The sequence below is a fragment of the Myodes glareolus genome, chromosome 14 (assembly GCF_982192425.1).
Source record: "Myodes glareolus chromosome 14, mMyoGla1.1, whole genome shotgun sequence".
In the NCBI taxonomy this organism is placed as follows: Eukaryota; Metazoa; Chordata; class Mammalia; order Rodentia; family Cricetidae; genus Myodes; species Myodes glareolus.
In genome coordinates, this window is record NC_142039.1 from 50,654,699 (window position 1) to 50,673,792 (window position 19,094).

General features: G+C 46.9%; 1 protein-coding gene across 1 annotated transcript in view; it reads right to left on the bottom strand.

The window, feature by feature from the left end:
* The window catches only part of Slc22a23 (solute carrier family 22 member 23), a 161,978-nt gene that overhangs the window by 32,814 nt on the left and 110,070 nt on the right, over positions 1 to 19,094 (bottom strand). Inside the window, exon 4 of the mRNA XM_087896524.1 lies at positions 9,725 to 9,893. Within this exon, the coding sequence (XP_087752650.1) occupies positions 9,725 to 9,893 (169 nt within the window). The remainder of the gene's footprint in view (positions 1 to 9,724; positions 9,894 to 19,094) is intronic.

A 19,094-nucleotide genomic window follows, 5' to 3' on the forward strand; every position in this document is an offset into this window, starting at 1 on the left:
CGTAAGCCTGGGCTCCAATCCTATGCCCATCACGGTGGCAGACAGATACCATGGCTACAATATCTGCTTGTCATGTGGGAGCCTCCTGCTGGCGTCTGGCAGATGCTTTGTCATCTCTGCGCACACCTCTCTCTCCCGGCTCCCACAGAAACCTATCCTGATTCAAATTAGTCAGTTCCAAAGCCCGAGTGAGGCCAAACTGCCGTGCTTTCGTACTGGTCTCAGGGTCCACTGAGACTCGCTCGATCCATCTTTGTGGACGCTGACCAGCTGCCAGGGCAGAAGTCGTTTAGCATTGGACACCTGTTGCCAGAGGCCACCTGACTTGAGCCAGGCACTGACAGCTCAGAATCCAGCACACAGGCTCACCCTGACTGCCCTGTCAGATTTCCAGGCTGCAGTGGCTCTCGTGGCCTTCAGCAGCCCTAGCTGCTGGGTTAGGACAGTGAGACGGGTGTGGAAGGCATGTCCTGGCCCTGGGGACAATAGTATAGTGTTTGCATGGTGTCAGCGGGCCATGCTTCCCTGTTTTCCCAGGCCTCTCTCCACCTCTGCTTGTAAGCACGAGTGTTGGGCCCTGGGACTCATCGTATTGTACCTGACCCCTGTGCTCAGCTCAGCGGCTTAAATGAGGTAGCTTTTTCCCCCCGAGGGCTCCTTAACAATCTGTGTCATCAGCAAATCCCCAACAGCAGCTGGGGCACTTTGGGCTCACTCATTCAACTTTCATGACTGAAATATGCACTACTATTTGTGACTCTAGGGCTTTGTTTTTAATTATTTCTTTCAAATTACATAAACATATGTATATGTACTTTGATCATATTTCCTCCCCACTACAGTTTCTTTCCTATGTGTGTGTGTGTGTGTGTGTGTGTGTGTGTGTGTGTGTGTGTGAATGCACAAGCATGCTCCATTGCATTTAATCAGAGTATCTGAGTTGTTTCTGTGAGCATAGGCTGGGGCTCGGTTATAGACCTGAGTCAGGACAACATAACAGAGGCTACAACACTGAGGAGAACGAACCCGTCTCCAGCAGTATACATTTGCCTGTTGTTAGCATTACATGATGCTTCATTACCCAGTCTAGAAAATGTAGAGCAAGGATTTAAAACGCTCTCTCTCTCTCTCTCTCTCTCTCTCTCTCTCTCTCTCTGTGTGTGTGTGTGTGTATTCTGTCTTTGTTTATTTGTTTTTGAGGCAGGGTCTCCCCACTATGTAGTCCTAGCTGTCCTGGAACTCTCTATGTGGACCAGGCTGACTTTGAAATCTCAGAGATCCACCTACTTCTGCTTCTCAAGTGCTGGGATTAAAGGCGTGAGCCACTATACCTGGAGAAGCCTTTTCCTTTGTGTTTCTATTTCAAGTCCCCAGATCAGCAGCGAAGTGGTCACTGCAGCCTGTGAAAGGACTGCTGCTGCTGACTCAGGTGCTCAGAGGCTAACGTCTGTGACTCATCTCTTTCCCTTTCCCCTGTGAGTCAGTGTTGACACAGCTGAGTTCCTTGTGTGCAGGGAACCCCGCAACCTTGTTTTTATCTGTGAGAGAATCTCTTTGTATAATGTGGTATTTTGAAATGAAATTGGTTTTGATGGAGGATCATGTTGTGCTCCTCCTGCTTGGGAAAGAAAAACAGACTGATAATTGCTGAAACACACACACACACACACACACACACACACACACACACACACACGTCTTTTAAACTCACTTTAGCGACAAGCAGCACAATCAATTAATCCATTTAACACATTTTCATTGTGCCCTATTAGGATAGGTACTAGAAGAAATGTTTTTGTCATTGTTAGAGGGAACATGGAATCTTCCAGGATGTGAAGCAAGTTCTGTGCCAAGTACACGCTACCCTTGGTGACCCAGGTACTTCCTGGACCTAACAGCATTGCAGCCTGTGGGGTGAGCTGAACAGCTGGTGGCAGCCAAAGCACCTCTGGCAAACCGTGGAGGATCTGTGTGCCTCAGTTTCTCTCTCTGCATGGGAGTCTATCACAGTGCTACTCTCCAGGGGTCCTTGAGCAAATCGAGGGCACTCAGGGATGTAACGTGCTTAGTCTAGACCCCAAAGAGCAACCTTCTGCTGATGCAGGGAAGCACATCTGCTGTCTCAGATATCTAGGAGGACAGTTTGAGCTCAGTTGAGGCCAGCTTGGGCAATATACCAAGACTCCATTTCAAAAACAAACACAAACACTCCCCCAAAACCTCTTAAAACTAAACTTACGAAATGATAAAAATTCAAGGATTCTGCCTCAAATATTTTGTTTTGCTTTGTTTTATTTTTCAAGACAGGGTTTCCCAGTAGCTATGGAGCCAATCCTAGAACTCGCTCTGTAGACCAGGCTGGCCTTGAACTTGCAGAGATCCGACTGCCTCTGCCTCCTGAGTGCTGGGATTAAAGGCATGCATGACCCCTGCCCAGCGTGCCTCAAATATTTTTAGAGATATTTCTAAATTAAGACCATTTACTATACACGATGGAATTGTTAGTATTTTCTAACTCGGCATATCTAGCTTGAGGCCACTTACATGTTTTATAATAACGTCTCTTGGAAATGTTAAACATTAAAATCTCTTAGGATACATTTTCCTAAGGATCTCTCTCCGCTACCTTGGTGCAATTTCTTCCCCCGCTGCTGAGCATGTAGGCTGCCTCACTCTCCTTCCCACTCACAAGGCTCATTTCTCACCTGGAGAATCGGTGCGGCTACTCCTGCTCTAAGGTTACACCTCTCCCTCTGTTCCTGTTATTTCCCATCCAGCATCCTCTTTCTCCTTCTTCTCCCCGCCTTCCCCAATGCTAATGCTTGTGAAGCTCTCATCAGGATGAACTTCCAGCGGAACAGAGTGATGTTTATAACTCACCATCTTCACACATCTGGTGCATGTCTTCGCACAGAGCACTCATGTTGGGTGAACCCAAACTATGGCTCTTTCCCAACCTGATGAAGAGCCCTGGCAGAGGGAAACCCTCCTGTTCCCTTGCAGGGCTGTGGGGACAGGCCAGGAGTAGAAACTTCTTTGAGAACAAGACACCAGTGGTTGCTGATGATGCTGTCAGGTAAGCAAGGCAGGTATCCTAGCCCAGGCAACCAGAAACACAGTCAGGAAAAAAAAGTTTCCAGAATGTGTCACATATGTGTATATCCCCACAGTGTGCTAAGGTGGTTAGATCCAGGCCCACGCTCTTGTCTGTTCCTGAAAGCGCTTTCGGAAACAGCTCTGATGCTGGATGTCTGAGATGACCAAGCTGACAGATGCCTGTGTCCGCAGAGGAAGTGAACTGACCTCAGGACTCACCTGGAGCCCTGAACGCATCTTCATATATGTTTGTGGTGTATGTGTGGGCATATATGTATGAGCAGGTGGATGTGCAAATGGGGGCCTGAGGTTGACTTCGGGGGTCTTTTCTGATTGCTTTCCATTTTAAATATTCTCTTGCTTGAAGCCAGAGATGCCGATTCATTTAGTCTTTGGAGTCAGCTTGCTTTGGGGATCCTCTCTGTTCCCGACACCTGCCCCACCTTCCCATGCTGGGATTATAGGTGGGCCACTACACCCATCCAACATTTACATGGGTGGTAGGGGTCCAAACTCAGGTCCTTACACTTGAGTGGCAAAAGCTTTCTCTCTGGGTTTCTGGGGAAGCTTTTTGACTCTGTTTATTTCCATGCAAAACGGGATCACTCTGTGAAACTCCTAGGGGAGGAAGCATACAGCTGATCTTAGGGAAAATGTGTCTTTGAAATGCTAAGGCCCACCGAAATCTGCATACCCCACAGTGCTTTGGGACATAAATTTGAAGTGTGATTTTCCTTCCTTGCCTTGCTGGTTCATGAGGGCAGGGCTGTGACTGCCTTATTTATGATGACAGCCCCTACACCTAGGAACCATGATCTGAAGACCAGTGAGCATGCACATCCTCCACAGGGGCTCACCAAGGCGCCACACAGATGTTCACAGGCACAGGAGGGTGCACAGCAGATGTGCGAGTGTCTGCATCGCCAAACCTGCCCTGTCCTCTGGTCCTCTCATTTTCACCGTGAGATGATGACAGGCTCCCAACCACAGGGATGGCACGCACCATCCCTGATTCCTGGACCTCCTCCAGAAAAACTCCTCTACAGTAAGTCCCGACCAGGAAAGCTCACATTCCCTGCCCCGCCTGCTACCTTCCTGGTCTCCTGAAGCATTTTCATGTAACAGACCTTGATACAATGACCAGAAGACAGGGTAAGACTGTGTCATGCATGGTGGGGGGGGTGCTCTCACCAAGCAGTTGTTACCAAGCTACACTGTCAGTAGGCTGGGACTAGCTGAAGGAGATACCTTTCCAACCCTTGTACTGTTTGAAGGCAGCAGCCCTTCCTTTCTTCAGGTCTGTTTCATCCTTCTGTTACCTCCCACTTAGCTTCTTGCTACACCTGGCAGAATCCCTCTTACTCTTCTGTCCTCTGGCGTTCTAAATCTTGATTTTATTTCTCCTCGTGTGTTTGTAAGCTGTGAGGCTAGAAGCATTTATTTGGGAAAAAGATAGGTCAGTACAACTCTTTAGATTGGCACTAAGCTATGCTGCCCTTTCCTAAGGGGTAATGAATGGCTAAGCAAACAACTAAACAAGGATTTCTATGTGGCACCAAGTCAGGGTGCGTGGTGGCTGTGGACACCTGTATTCACCTTTGACAGTGTTCACTCACAGGTACAGTCTCTTCTGTACCTGCTTCCTCACAAAGTGCTTAAAGCACCACTCCCTGGAGCGCCTCCATCCGGGCAAGCGCACCTTTGTCCTTTCTGTACTCCCCTCCCTTGCCTTCTGCAGCATTTCCTTCACTTCCGGCCCATTGGAAACCGGCAGCGGGTTCTGCCTCACCTAAGGATGAAGTGAGCTGTCAACATCCCTGAGCAGCTCTTAGACTCACTGAGCGGATGGGGGCAGCAATCACCCCTGTGTCACAGGTCTTCCCATCACTAAGGAGTGATCCACCTTCCCATGCACCTTCACTCGTGAAAGTCTTTGCCAGATCCCTACCTAGTCACACTGCTCATGCCATCTTGTACTGATGACCTTGTCCTGTACCTGTAGAAGGGTTGGCTGTATGTTAGCTGTACCTTTTAACTTTCCAATGTCTGGCTGTATGGGGCCTTGCTCATCCTGGAGCACCCTGCCCAGCTCTGCCAAAGGTTAACTCATTCCCAGTAACGAGAGGCTTGGCTGCATGCTTTAATCACAGACTAACCAATCTAGAGGCCATACCTTAACCACATTCTACACATAGATTAGACTCTTAAACTAGCAACTACCCACCAGCTACGATCACCCCAGGACTGAGTAGCAGATAACTGGGGACAGCCCCATGCCTCCACACTAGCTGACCCCGAATCTTCCTATGATGCCTCAACTAGTCTCTCCTGAAGAAACTTCAATAAAGGATCCTGCATGCACTGTCCCCTTCCTCCCTGCTCTCTGGTCCTTTCTCGTACAGCCCTATGGACTGTTGTGTGATCCTTTCTCTTCAGAATTGTGAGCAATAAACTATTCTTCTTACTGACATCCACAGAGCTCTTGGTTCCACTCTACCTGGATAAGTGGAAAATCTACAATTGAGAGCACAGGCTTCTTCCACTGCCTTCAGCACTGGGACCTCTGAAGCAACTGATCTCATCCCATCCCCTCCAGACTCCAATGACAAGAGGGGGCTCTGGGCTCCCTACTCCTGAGCCCCTCCTATTCAAAGACTCAGCCCCAGTCACAGCATCCTCTCTTCTCCTCATGAGTCACACTGGGTCCACTGACAAATCTCCATGGGGTCACTTCCAAAACACCTCTCCAGTCAGACATGCAGGTGAGTCTACTGTCCCCTTGTGTAGGCATTGCCTCACTTCACACAACCCAATGCACAGTGCCTGCCTCTGTCTAACAGCGCAAAAGGACAGATCTTAGAGCATAGGTGTGCTGGGTAGTTTTATGTCAACTAGACACAAACTAAAGTCATCTGAGAAGAGGGAACCTCGATTAAGAAAATGTCTCCAATGACTGGAGCAGTGGCTCAGAAGTTAAGAGCACTGGCTGCTCTTCCAGAGGTCCCGAGTTTTTCCCAGCAACCACATGGTAGCCCACAACCATCTATAATGAGATTTGGTGTCCTCTTCTGGCAGGCAGACATAAATGCAGGCAGAACACTGCATCCATAATAAATAAATAAATCTTAAAAAATAAAAAGAAATGAAGATGTTTAAAAAAGAAAAAGAAAAGAAAAGATCTCCATAAGATCGGATGGTAGGTAAGCCTGACAGTAAGTGGCATCCCTCTGTGGCCTCTGCATCATTTCCTGCCCCCAGGTTCTTGCCCTGTTTGAGTTCCTGTCCTAACTTCCTTGAATGATGAACAGAATATGGAAATGTAAGCCAAATAAACCCTTTCCTCCCCAAGTTACTTTAGTCGTGGTGTTTCATCACAGCAATAGAAACCCTGACTAAGAAGATATCGGTCCCAGAATAGTGGAGTATTGCTGTGAAAGACCTGACCATGTGTTTCGGGAATAACTGTGGGATTTCAGAACTCTGAGCCAGAAAAGCCACTGAGTATTCAAAGTTTGGTGACTGGTGAGAGCTTGGAAGATAAAAATGTTGAAAGCAGTACAGAAAATGGAGGCCTGGCTTGTGACATTTTAGAGGAAAGCAGACTCTAGTAGAAAATTTGTGTGAAGAATCTGTGGCGTCTGGTCAGCTGGAGCAGAAGAATCAGCTGTGAATAACAAGAGACCAGAGCCACTAAAGGAAAACCTTTGCTTTGCTGGGACAATGCATGCTGGTTGGCTGGGGTTGAATTTTGTCTGTGAGCTCATCCTTGTCAAGAATTTCCTTCCATGTGAGCCTTGTGTGCCTCCTTAGGGTGCTTTGTTGACTCTAGAAGGTCAGAGTATCTCAGCCTTGGCAAGTGTCTAAAATTTGTGTATGCATGCGCGGTTCAGACTTCAAAGCTTTGATTTTTTTTTTTTAGAGAGAGAATTTTTTTTTCTGTTCACAGTTCAGGGAGTCAGCCAGCTGTGGGTGGAGACCCTGTGGTGAGGAAAGACTTTCTAGTCTTTGATTCTAGAATTTCTTCAAGGAGCTCAGTTCTAATTGTATACCAAGCCTGTATTTAGTCTTTTCTCTGTTACTAAAACAAAATGTCTGTGCCAGGGCAACATACAAAACCCACAGTTTTGAAGGCTGATAGACCCAGATGAAGAGCTAAGGTGGGTGGAATCACAGTAACAGAACGTGTGTGACAGAGATGGCAAGAAGGACATCGGAGAGCTTTGAGGGCTCGGTTACTCACTGAGTGTGTCAATCCCACGGGCATACCTCTAATGACCAAACCATGAAACCCCAAACTTTGAATACCACCATACTGAAAACTAAGCCTCAGGCACAAGAATAGGTGTGGAACAACCCACATCCAAACCACAAGGTGTCGTTTGAATCTAGTGTCCTCACAGGCTCATGCTTTAAGCACTTGATGCCCACTTGGCGGCACTATTTTGGGAGGTTCTGGAAAGTTGGGAGGAGGTAGGCTATTCAGGGTGAGTCCTTGGGGGTTTATCCATGCCCACTTCCTAGTCTACTTGACAGTGATGTGGACAATGTCTGCCATCACCGCCACCACTATGAACTGAACTGGTTGGACATACCTTCCTTCTGTGGTGGACTGAGACTCTCTGAACCAATGGGCCACAGTATACCCTTCCTTCCCCAATGGGTTTCTGTCAGGTACCAGGTTAGCGCTTAGCAGCAACAAATACATCCAAGAGATCAGTTCTAGCCTGTGGGCAGGTCCCTAGGGTGCTGTCAGATTTGGAAACTTCATGCTGCCCCCATGATGGCTCTGTCGGAATCCCCTCCTTCCAGTGCAGCTCAGCACGGTATTTTTGTGGTGATTTGTTTTATTCAGCAGTCATATGCATATAGAAAAACCCCTGTCTGTCTGTCTGTCTGTGTCTGTCTGTCTACCACCTTGACTAGAAGATCCCTTCCACACTTTTATCTTCATGACTCGACCCCACCACTTGCAGATTGAGGATTCTGCCTTGGGCAACTGGTCTGCTATCCCTCATAGCTCCTGGGCTTCTCAGCCTTCTCCTTAGACAGGGAGCAGCCACCAAGCATGCCGCCAGGCACCCTGAGTACAGAGAGTAAATACCTTCTTGTTAAAGAAAAGTGTGTCACTTCCTGTACTTTGCCACCAACAGCTGGTTGTGCTGGCTGATGCTACCAATCACCTCTCCCTCCAGCAACCACTGAAGCAAGTCTGTCAAAAACCCAGTCAACAGGAGGAGACGGCAGGACAGTGGTCATGAGAGAGGTGAGAAGAAAGGACAGGCAGCCACACAGTCTGTGCAGCCCCCGATTCTCGAGGAGCCTTCCAAGCCTAGTAGGAAAAGACTGGATACATTTCTCCCCAAAATTGCTGCGGCTCCTCCACACAGGTTTCTATGAAGGGTTGAAACAACAACTGTAGTAGCAGTAGTTAATACTTACAGGAATTAAGACCTGACACATCTGAGTTATCTCAAATACTACCAATATAAATATAAAACATAATAATCATGTTGATCATAACCATGAACATATGTGATACTAGGTGACAGGCATCAATCAAGGTGTCTCTACTAATTCTCCCAACCCAATTATTTACTATTACGACCCAGGGCACTGATGAACTTGGCCAAGGTTACAAGCCTATTCGGTGGTAGAACTCGAGGCTCTATCTCCAAGTCTCCCTCCAGACCTACCCCTCATGTGCCTTTTTGCATCAGTCATTTTAGTCTTTAAAAGAACCCCAGGTAGAACAATTATGATCCACTCTTTATAGTTCTGAGCAAGCAGGGAATTAGAGCCATGGAACAAATTCCTGGGGCTGGCCCAGCCAGAGCTAAGCATGGGGAGTGGTACCTTCCATCACACACAGGAGTATGGCACATGTTAAAGTCCCTGAGTGTCTCTCAGAAATAAAAACAATTTGTTTTTTTAAATCTGTACAGTTTAAAAGTTTTTCTTCTTACAGCATATTCATATTCCTTAGACAGTGAGGTCACACCCCAAACAGTTTATTCAATAACCCCCCCATCCAAAGTTGATAACTCAAAAACTTGTTACATGATGGTTTTTAAAAGTCATATTAATTAATCTTAAGCACAATGAACAAACTTTTTTTTGTAAGGGATTATATAATAAGTATTTTCAGCTGTGTGGGCCACACCATTGCTGACACAGTAACTATAGGCAATGCATTTGTGAACACATGAGAATGACTATCTTCCAATAAATCATTATTTGCAAAAGTAGATGATGAGCAGATTTGGGCAATGGGCTGAAGTTTGTTCATTCCTCACCTAGAGGAGGTAGAGAGCATTTCCAAATCATTCCTTCAGCACCTCCCTCCACACGTCCCATTCTAACACAAGACCTCCCCACCATTTATAGGTTAAGTCCATTTATAGACATTCATGTCAAGGTCCTATGTGATAGAGAGAAGCAGATCAGTGTGAAGCCATTGGTAACTATTGGAGTTAAGGAATGGGACAAAGAGTCTCATTCCACAGGATGAACAATGTAAATAGGGGTAGAGGAGTGTGTATGTGTGTGTTTGTGTGTGTGTGTGTATGTCTGTCTGTCTGTCAGAAAACTCATGCTAACACCGTGGAGGGACATCATGAAGGATACTCACGACCAGTAGAGCAGCATGAGCAGGAAGGGACAGATGATGAGGGCCTGCAGCACCTGCCAGTCCCGGCACAGCGCGGCCAGCCCTGGCATGAGGAACTGGCCTGCCATGGCCACGAAGCTTGCCACCATGGTAATCATGAACCGTTTTCCTGGAGGGCACAGTTCTATTCCTAGAAAACAAACAATAAGAGAGACGTGAGTGCTGTTTGCTTGCTGGATGACTGGGGAGCCCCCGTGCTAGGATGTCATTGGATACGTGGGGGAACTGAGGCCTGATGGGGGAAGAGAGTGAGGTCATTGCTCAAGGTCACAAAATAAGCTGGTGGGAAGGACATTGCATTTCTAAGTGCTTAGCTCAGGAACCAAGGTATGCTGCTTGTGGAGACAGAGTTGGCATCCTCGTCATCCCCTTTCCTTTGCTCTTTGGCACTGCAGAGCTTGCTGGGCAGCAGGTCCCCTTGCTGCCCATGCCATCAGCTTCCCTTTCAACCTAAGGTATGCCCTGGGAACCCTCTCAGCCTCTGCAGAGGTCATCAACAAGGTCTCTCTGCTCACTCTTCACCTGCATGGCCATCCGTACTCCTCATCTTACACCAGTACTCAGTGAAGACTTAAGTTCATCCCCGCTGTAAAACCAGGACAGACTGACCACACTGTACAAAACAAAGGCAAAGCCACCCGGGGCTCACGATGACCTTGCAGGAACGCTCCTGCACCATTCTGAATCCTACTGTCCATTAGCATGCGCATGTGGCATGTTCTTTCCCGACAGGGGCCATGTCTAATTCATCAGCTGAGCTGCATAATGGAAAAAAGAGTCCATCTTCAACCAAGACCCACTAAATGGAATAGACCATGATCCCTCCTGTCCACAAGAACCCATTCTCTGAATTTGACCCTTGTTAACAAAAAAAAGCAAAACAAAACAAAACAAACTCTCAAAACTTTAAACTTTCTGGAGCACTCATCGGACAATCAATACGGACCTAATACATGAATCTCTATGACAATGGTCTTTAATATTAGAAAAAGTAGTTGGGTTCTATACACACACACGCACACACACACACACATACACACACACACACACACACACACCTATAGACCATGCAGATTTATTTGCTGTTGTTTTTCTACATTGTGCAATAGTCACTAATTTTTTCTTTCTTGCTTTCTGTTGGCAGGGGTAGGGGGAGCAGTTCAAATGATTAAAAGAGAAAAGGAAGAAAGGCCCCTTGGGAGAAAACGCTCTTACTACCTTCATGTCCAGAGCCTGTTCCACAGCTTGGCCTTGAGGCTTAGTTACAGTAGCTTATCTGCAGGCTGTCCAGAGACCACAGCAGGACAGCAGGTCAAAGGCAGTAGGCAGGGGACAGATGAAAAGGAAAGTGGATAAATCACACTTGGCTACAAGGATATCATCAGTCCTAACGAGCGCAGGGCACTGTGCCAGCCAGCATCCACGCTAGCTCGCTGCAGAAGAAATATAATCCTGTTAGCAATTTCTGCTCCTTCCTGGCCACAAATAGTCATTATCATAGCTGCTGGCGAACAGGAGAAACCTGCTCTTACCGCACAGAGCTTATAAGGGAAGCTTTTGTCACTAACTAGGAAAAGAGGACGGCAGGGCCCTCCTGGACCATTTGCTGTGATGCTGTCCCTCTCTGTGACACTTCAGTGATACTTCTTGGCATGGTAGGGTGTGCCATTTCTGCTCTCCAAACCAATAAAGGAACGTCTTTTCTGAATGGAATAACAGCGTGGTTTCTAATGTTCGCTCAGTAAGCACAAGGAGACTTGTTTGGGAAACCAGGAATCTGTATCAGCCAGAGTAGGCTTGGTGTGGGAGGCCCGACAGACACCAAGGAAAAAAATCGAGCACACGTATGACCTTTTAAAAAGGCCAGAGGGATGATGTTGGAGGAACCTGATGGATTCGTGCTAATGAGTTTGCTAGTGCCACAGACTGTGCATCGGAGCTTTCTCCTCCGCTACCTTCCTTTAATTCAGTGACACAATTGTGTGAAAATGCCTACGACTGCACTAGTGCCCCGTTGTCTCAGGTTCTGTTTCCCATACTTGAGCTTCCCAGAGTCAGCCACAATCTGAAAATATTAGATGGACATTCCATAAGTAAACAGCCCACACATTTTAAAAACAGGTATTTATAATTATTGAGCGTACGTGTGCATGCACATGACGTGGTGTGGGTGCACATGCCACACTCTACATGTGGATGTCAGAGGACATCTTTGTGGAGTACGTCCTCTCCTTCCACCTTTACATGGGTTTCTGGGATCAAACTCAGGTTGCCAGGCTTGCATGGCAAGCAGTCTTACCTACTCTACAACCGTTTCCCTTTAAACCATACATAATTCTGAGAGGCATGATGAAATCACTGGGGTGAATCAGCTTTCTGTCTAACATATCCATGCTGGGTAAGTCGCCTGCTAGGAGTCATCCAGTGATGTCTCAGTTTTCAGATTGACATGCTATTACATTTCACAGGTGTGTGTGTACGTGTATTATTTCTCTGCACGACATATCCATGGCATGTCAGTTATCTGCTTACTTGTGGCTCAGTGATGTCTCAGACTAACTGCCATGCCATTACAGTTCACAGATGTGTGTGTGTGTGTGTGTGTGTGTGTGTGTGTGTGTGTGTATTTCTCTGTATGACATACCCATGGTATATAAGTTACCTGCTTGCTGGTCATTAAGTGATGCCTTGGTTTTCAGACCGACCGCAATGCCAGTCCATGGGTATGAATCACCCCTCTGTCCGACACACCCACACTGTATCCTGACTGCTCAACACCGAGCAGTTTCAGGTTTCAGAGTAACTGATGTGCCATCCGACTCCATGAGAGTGAATCACCCCTCTTTCCTACGCGCCCACTCCACAGAAGAACTTGCCATTGGCCATTCAGTAACATTTCACTCGCCTGAAGGAGCCTGTGGTACCGCAGAGCTTGTGGTCAGGTGACCCTTATTTTAAACCTCATAATGACCATGAACTTAAGGAATAGTGATGGTGGGAATTCAGATATACCAAGAGTTGCAATAAAGGGCTCATTTTAAGAGGACAGATGAGTATTACAGATAAGAAAAAGACATGTGGAGGTTGCTAAGACTGACAGGAAGGAAGCAGCACAGTGCTCCCAGGGCGTGGTGCTTGACCAGCTTTCAGGCTTCCCCTATGGTCTTGGGATACACTGCCACACATAAGGAAGGGTGGGGACGAACACTCAGTCCTTCAGCACAGCTCTCTTGGTGTTACCTAGTCCTACACAATAATCTATAGTTCCGTGTAGTCAGGAAAGAACAGTGAGGAGACCTCTGAGATCATGACCAGCATTTGAAGAGGAGTGAGGAAAATGGTGCCTTGATGGGCAAAAGACTCTGTAATCCCCCCTGGCTGCAAATGTGATAGCTACTGAATTTATTGGTGTGACTATCAGCATGACAACTGTTAAACACTTCTAACTTTTCTTCTGGAGGTCCCCCTCTGTAAGAGGGTGAACCTTCCACTTCTTGTACCCCAAGCGGGAGCCACAGACCTGCAGTGTCTGCATCATACGCAGATGGGCCAGGCCTGTGGGGCCTACATTTGAGCAAACTCCTCAGGCTTAGCTCTCTAATTGCCTCTCACAGAACATGGAGGATAAAGCAGTTTACTGTCTTCTGACCTCTCCATCCTGCTTGTGGTTGGAATCCCAGCACAGACTTGATCTGACTGCATCAGACAGAGGCAACCATGGGCCAGCAAGTATCTGCTAGCCTTGCTTTTCTGCTGGGGAGTTGCAGTGACCTCAGCAGGGCACAGGTGTGATCATTTGCTGATGACTACCTTTTTGGTGCCTTAACTCACCAGAAATTCTTTCCCTACTGCCTGAATCCAACTAAGCCATGATGGTAGCTATAAAAATGTGAAGAAAACGAAAAGCAATTATCAGGTTCCACATGCATTTTAGCCTTGTCATTGATTGCGCGTTCCTTTTGGAAGGTGAGAGATCAGGCTTTTTTGAAAGGGCACAAAAAGCATCTATGCGCACTTCGAGCACGAGCCCTATGCATCATTACTATAAACGATGGTCCCGCTATCACTCAGCCTCTGATCTCATCATCCACAGTGAGATGTATTTGGTCTTATTTACTGTTCACCTGATCCAGTGATTTTTTTTTTCAGAGTAGGCATGAAATTTGTTCTATAAGACAAGAGGAAAAATGTTCCTTTCTGCTCCTCTGTCTGTTTTATTCCATGGAAGGTCAGAACTGAGGTGTTGGGGTGTAGCTCAATGGTTCAGCACTTGCCTAGTATAGGGCTCTTTATTTCCAGCATCGCAAGAAGCAAAACAAAACACCAAAAGAACAAGAGCTAGAAATAAGTTAATCCAAGAAGAGCACATCAAAACTTCCCATTATTCAAACTTCTCTCAGGTTGTAATGGAGAAGGGTTGCAGCAACCCTTAGAAATTGGCTATGACTGCTAATCCTCACAGTCAACCTGACTGAGCTTGAGCATCAAGGAGACACAGCCCTGGACATGTCTGCAAGGGCATTTTTAGAAAACTTTAACTGAGGAGAGAAGACGCACCTTGAGTGCAGGCGACACCATTTATTTCATGAGCTGGGGTCCCAGAGGGAACAGAAAAAAAGAGGAAGCCAACTGGACAACAGCAGTCATGTGACCAGCCACCTCTCCCTCAGGCCCCACAGCCAGGACCTCCTGACTGACGATGAGGCCAAAGGAGCCCTTCCTTAAGTTGTTTTTTGGGTATCAACAATGAGTAAGGAATATATTAGCTATGCTTTGTTGATGAGCAGAAAAACCGCTCAAAGTTCTGAGAATGAAACGGCATGTAAGTAAGAGAGAATGGAGGCGTTTAATTGAGAAATAAGAAAGTCAATAAACAATAATGAGGGCTGTGGCCAGGAAAGTTTGAGTCTAGGCTGTGGGGACGCCTGAGGTTCTGTAGGAATGATGGCCTTGCTCAGAGGCTGCAACTCAAGAAAATCTGCCTTTCACAAACTGGCAGCAACTGGAGAGAGGAAAGGGGCTCTGTCCTGTGTACCTCCTCCATCCTAAGATTTGACAGCCAGTCTGAAGAGAGAGAAAACCGTTCAGAGGCCTCCCCCACTTGGGAATCCCTGCATCTTACCGCGGCAAGGCTGCACACACAGGTGGATCATATTGCAGATACTGCCCCTTCAAGTGTTGCTGTCAAGGCAAAGCTAGCAGGAGCCAACCATGGCCACAGTCTAAGAGGACATTGGGAGGACAGCAGTAGGATCTGCCCCACCGTGAGCAGGCATTCACATGGCTTCTACATACTGTGGGCTGGTAATAAGAGCTGCTGGCTAACTGCAGTGTTATCAGGAGTAGCAAAAATTCTTACAGGAGATGTCTCTGCCCTATCCATGAACTAAGTGTAGACTCTTAAGATGTACATTTCTTTTACTCACTCTTGGTCACTTAGATTTGTTGCGATGAGTTGTTAAGATCAATTGCTTTGCTAATTTTATTGCCAAATTATAGTTTTAGACAATTCTTCTGTAGATAATGTACCTTTCTAGTTTTTTTTTCCAATGCTGGAAATAGAACCCAGGGTTTTATACATGGCAAACAAGCACTCTACAGCTCAGCAACACTCTCAGCTCATAGTTAAAAAATATACCCCATGCTTCATGTTCATGTAAGACACCTCCCTGGTGGATAGCAGTGCTCTCAGTGACAGCTGGAACCACTGTCATGAAGCACAGTCCCCTGATAACCTCTGAGTCACTGGCTCAGGACCTGTCTGTTAAATTGTTAACACTGTGGTATCTTGGGGAGCCCCAGCAGAAATTCAGAGCTCCTGCCAGTGTGGGTTGGCAAAAACACACACCTGGCTTCCAGACTTTGTCCAGGATATGAGTTAGCAAAGGTCTAACATTCTCCTCCCACGTCCTCTGAAGCCCCTCAGACAATCTCCCTCATTTCCCTTTCCCGCGTCAGTAATCCCAAGCAGTTAGCAGCAAACCAAAAAACACAGCCCGTAACATTTGACACTGATTATAGAAAAGCAAGCCCACCTTATGATGCACACAGGAGTAGAACATAGCCCTTACTGTTTACTAAGTATTTATTTTTGGAGGCGCTGGGTGTGGAACCTAGTCCTCACATGGCACATGCTGGGCAAGTACGCTTCTGCTGAGCTGAGCCACACCCCCAGCCTAGACTTTGTTTTTAAAGATGTTGTGTACTTTGTTTTTAAAAATGTGTGTGCTGACAGAAGGTAGGGAGAAATGTACATTCTCTTGGGATAAAGTGTTCTGGACTTCTTAGCTCACGGGATTCTTCCGGGTCTGGGTTGGCTAGCAACAGAGGAATATATTAACTGGCTGACACTGCTTAAACCCGAGAACTACAAATTCTCCAAACCTGTGTCCTCGGAACAAAGTGTGCCTTGAAGGGGACAGGCTGAAGTAAAGATCATAGCTGGTGTGTGTGTGTGGGGGGTGGGTGGTCATGGCTTTAAACCCCTTCTCTGCCTCTTCCCTGCTAGTAAAGTTACTCAGCACCTTTGGGCTTCTGTTTCCTTGAGTCAACCAGAAAGGATAATCACACCATGTATGGTAGCCGCGCCCCAAATGGGATAGTCAGATCTGTGGAAGATCAGCAGGCAAACTCTTTGTTGTGGCAATGCATGCGTAATGTGAACAATCTAAAGGAGGGAGGGTCTTTTTCATTCCATCATGGCCTGAAGGGTAGATGGGAACAGAGAGCTCACCTCCTACCAGCCAGGAAGTATACAGATAGTGTCAGGTAAAGACAGCTACCGGGGAAGCTAGTCATCCGGGTCAGTCTCTGTCCGAGGGTTATGAGGGAGTGGTGGGGTGAGGCTCACGAGCTGCCCCTCCTTCCTGTCACACAGGTTCCTTTCTGGGGACATGTCACCTTGGGCATGCCGCCCTCACTTAGACAGATCCTGTCTTCCACAGCTCCTTCACACACAAGGATCCAGTCGCAGTTCTGAATGGAGGTGTTCCCGATGAGCTCAGCTAGGATGCAGGAGAACTTTATGGAGTGTTCTAAAGGCAGCTCTTGCAGTCCACACAGCCTTCCAGCCCTGCCAGGCCCAAGACCACTTGGTTTGGAATCTCAGTTGCATGTTTCAACTCTCTAACAACACAGGTTAGGGCTTTTCAAAACCCACTGTCCTTATGAATGGGTTCGCCCGCTCTGTCAAGCTCCTCTGAGCTCAGTCAGATTAGCAGCCCATTTTGGCCAGGGGGAGAAAAACAGGAAGGCCTTGTTTTCTCAGGCACCTCCTCCTGTATCCCAGTTTCTGCTGAGCCTTAGGACTACCGAGCCCATCTGGTGGTCACTAGATACTCCTAGACCAGCGGTTCTCAACCTTCCTAAAGATGTGACCTGTTACTACATTTATTTCTTCAGGTTGTGGTGACCCCCAACCATAAAATTAGCTTGTTGATACTTCCCAACTGTAGTTTTGCTACTGTTTGAATGGTAATGTAGCTGATATGCGACCACTGTTGGGGGTCGTGACCCACAGGTTGAGAAACACGATCCTAGGAGCTTACTTGGTCATTTTACACTTCCCCTTCTTCAGCAAGGCAGGAAACTGCAGCTGCTGTGCCTGGCCCCACTGTGTCCCACTGTCCTCCCATTGCTCTTTCCTTCCTGCCTGACTCTGTTGTGCCTGGGAGTACAGGGCAGCATTTAATGATTACTGTCATAGGCAAGGACACAGGCTCCGCGATCTCGGAGACCAATACTTCAGCCATGTGATTGTGGGATCCTTATTATAGCAAGAGAGCCTGAAATTGCTGGGCGCAGAGACCCAAATAGCATCCCAAGGTAGAAAGCGGCTATTATCAGGACAGCTGCCAGCCTCTCCGTCCAAAGGAAGACCTCATCTTTCCTCCTACTGAAGACCTGCCAACAGACCACCAGGATGAGCAAAGTGATTGGAGAAAAAGGGTTTCCTTCCTTTAGAGAGGAAAAAAGCAAGCCAGGGGAACTTTTAGGCATTTCCTACAAATCTCATTCCTACTGTCTACTGGACAGACAGATGGGGACAGTGCAATGCCAAGTTGTAGAGGCAATGCATTTACTTCTTGTTGGTACTCAGCAAATCACCAGTGCTCTGAGCATGCTAGGCCAGGCACGTCAGCAAGCATTTTTTTTTAAAAATACATTAAACTCATTTAATATACACAGGTCTATGATGTAACTATGACTCAGTATTCGTTTTACATAGAGGAACACCAAGACTTAGAATGTTTGGGAATCTTATTTTACATCTCACAATGAAGAAACCAGGTAAGTGTCCCCATGCTGTCCACACCTTTGCTGTGGGCAGGAGCTGTCTGCACATGGGCCACAATCTAAGTTCTGAGGAGGCAAAGCTTCCCTGATTGCTCACTGGTGCTTCTAGAGCCCAGGACTGGACCAGGAACAGTAAACAAGCAATAGTTTATTCTTCTCTAATTTTTTAACCTATGTTTTTCTGAGGTTGCTAAATTTTTGCTTTGTTTTCTTTTAAAAATATTTTATTATTTATTTTTATTTTATGTGCATGAGTGTTTTGCTAGCATATGTGTTATGTTCACTGTATGTGTGCCTGGTACCTGAGGACGCCAGAAGAGGGTGCCAGATCCCCTGGAACTGAAGTTATAGACAGTTGCGAGTCTCCACGCTGGGAACTGAGCCCAAGTCCTCTATAAGAGCAGCCAGTGCTCTTCTCAACAGCTGAGCCCTGTCTTTAACTTGGAATTTGTTTTCTTGATGCTTAATTTTGAGCCAAGGTTTTGCTTTATAGCCCAGGCTGACCTCAACCTTGTGATTCTAAAGCAACTTAGGGAAGAGAGGATTTCTTTAAGCTTGCAGGATGCAGGAAAGCAAAGGCAGGAACTTGAGGCAGTCCATCATCAGGAAAGCAAAGACAGGAACCTGAGGCAAGAACTAAAGCAAAGACCCTGGGGAAACACTGTTTACTGACTTGTTTAGCAAGCTTTTTATATACCCTAGGCCCACCTGCCTAGAGATATCCCACCTGCCATGGGCTGGGCCCTCCTACATCAACAGAATCAATCCAGGATGAGCTCTGTCACTGACTCCACAGAAGCTGTCCCGGCACACATGGAAGTCATTAAAATCCACACCATGCAGTATAGGCTGATAACAGCTTAAGGCGATGTCAACCATGAAGGCGTGGTGGGCCTTAAAGTTCCACTTCCTTCCTAGATGACATAAATGGTTTCCACAGGCCTTCTGCCTTTCCTTGAAAACTAACATTTCAATAGCTCAAACGAGGAGCAAGGATTCAGACGCTTGGTAGCTGATGTTCTGACTTGACAGTATC